Source organism: Telopea speciosissima, chromosome 5, assembly GCF_018873765.1.
Source record: "Telopea speciosissima isolate NSW1024214 ecotype Mountain lineage chromosome 5, Tspe_v1, whole genome shotgun sequence".
NCBI lineage: Eukaryota > Viridiplantae > Streptophyta > Magnoliopsida > Proteales > Proteaceae > Telopea > Telopea speciosissima.
The window spans coordinates 19,268,809-19,270,168 of NC_057920.1; the positions used below are offsets into that span (position 1 = coordinate 19,268,809).

The following is a 1,360-nucleotide window of genomic DNA, read 5'->3' on the forward strand; positions in this document are numbered from 1 at the left end:
GTGGCAACAGTCACATTGCTGGTTCTTATTCTTCTTGGGAAAAACTAGATTAGTTTTGGGGAATGTGGATGTTTTGAGACCACATTTATTGTGGTAGTGCAGAATTTATATATTTTCCATCACTTCTAATTTTCCGATCCCTTCCGTCCTCAAATTTTTTTTTCCTTTCTTTAATTAGTTCTATTATTTTAAATTTTCGTTGTAAAATCCATTTTCACTCTCATTGCAATAACTCTTCTTTTCTGTATTGCAAGTGAATTTGGTGTCACAGGTGTAGTTTCGCCCACCAATCATGCCTCTCATACATAAAACCTACTATGATATTCTAGATGTGAAGGAAAATGCAAGCTATGAAGAAATCCGTGCAAGCTACAGGTGTGCAATCCTTACTTCTCACCCAGACAAGCTGCATGGGATATCTGAGGTATCCAATTCTCACCATGAATCACAAGTAAAATTTCTTAATATACAGAAGGCATGGGAAGTTCTCAGTGATTCAAGTTCTCGTGCGGCTTATGATAGCGAACTACAGGAACTGAGACGGGATATGGTAATTGCCGAAGATGTTACTTTAAAGGACATGGTGGTAGAAGATGTTGGAGAAGTCATGGACCTCTTTTACCAGTGTCGGTGTGGTGATTATTTCTCCATTGATTCAGCAGAGCTGGAGGAGATGGGATATTCATTGGATAAGGATGGGAGTAAAATGCTATTGCAGACAGTGGATGCATTGGCATCATCAGTTGTTCTTCCATGTGGGTCGTGCTCGCTAAAAGTCCGCCTGATTATTGATTCAGATTGTAGTTTTTCCAGTTGATGATCATCAGCCTTAATGCTTAAGAGCTATTTTTCAGCTGTAAGCTTGTCCGAACAATGTCCCCATCTCTGGATGATAAGCTTAAGGGGTAGGGGGAATTCTTGATGATCTGTTGATACCAATTCTCATTCAGTAGGATCAGGTATACTCTTTACCAAACCTTTCAACTGAAGTGTCACACCATTTTCCACAGAAATTTTGAGAATAAATCTGCTGTTAAGTACAGAAACTACTGATTTGTAAACCCCAAAACTTTTTTTTTTTTTTTTTTTTTTTTTTGAGGGGGTAAGGTGGGAGTTGGGCTGAGATTGTAAACCCCAAACTTGGTTGTGTAGTTTGAGAGATACAATTGATTGATGTAATTATTGATGAATCACTGATATATCTTGTGAATGCATACCTTCGAAATGATTATGGGATTTGATTTTTCTTTTCCTCTCCCCTATGGATATTTAAGAGTTTTGTATTCTTGGAGGACTACAACCTGTGTTCTACACTTGGTTCTTCATGGAATCTAGGGACTTTGTATTTCAGCCTATGGCT

The 1,360-nt window shown here is 38.1% G+C and overlaps 1 protein-coding gene across 1 annotated transcript; it reads left to right on the forward strand.

The window, feature by feature from the left end:
- Positions 1-259: 259 nt before the first annotated feature.
- On the forward strand, positions 260-908 carry LOC122662285 (DPH4 homolog). Its single transcript, XM_043857874.1, has one exon. It carries the CDS (start codon positions 293-295, stop codon positions 815-817), a length of 525 nt encoding a protein of 174 aa, XP_043713809.1. The 5' UTR covers positions 260-292; the 3' UTR covers positions 818-908.
- Positions 909-1,360: the final 452 nt, after the last annotated feature.

Excerpts from the sequence above, each read along its gene's own strand:
- LOC122662285 (XM_043857874.1), top strand. The coding sequence starts at position 293 with ATGCCTCTCATACATAAAACCTACTATGATATTCTAGATGTGAAGGAA.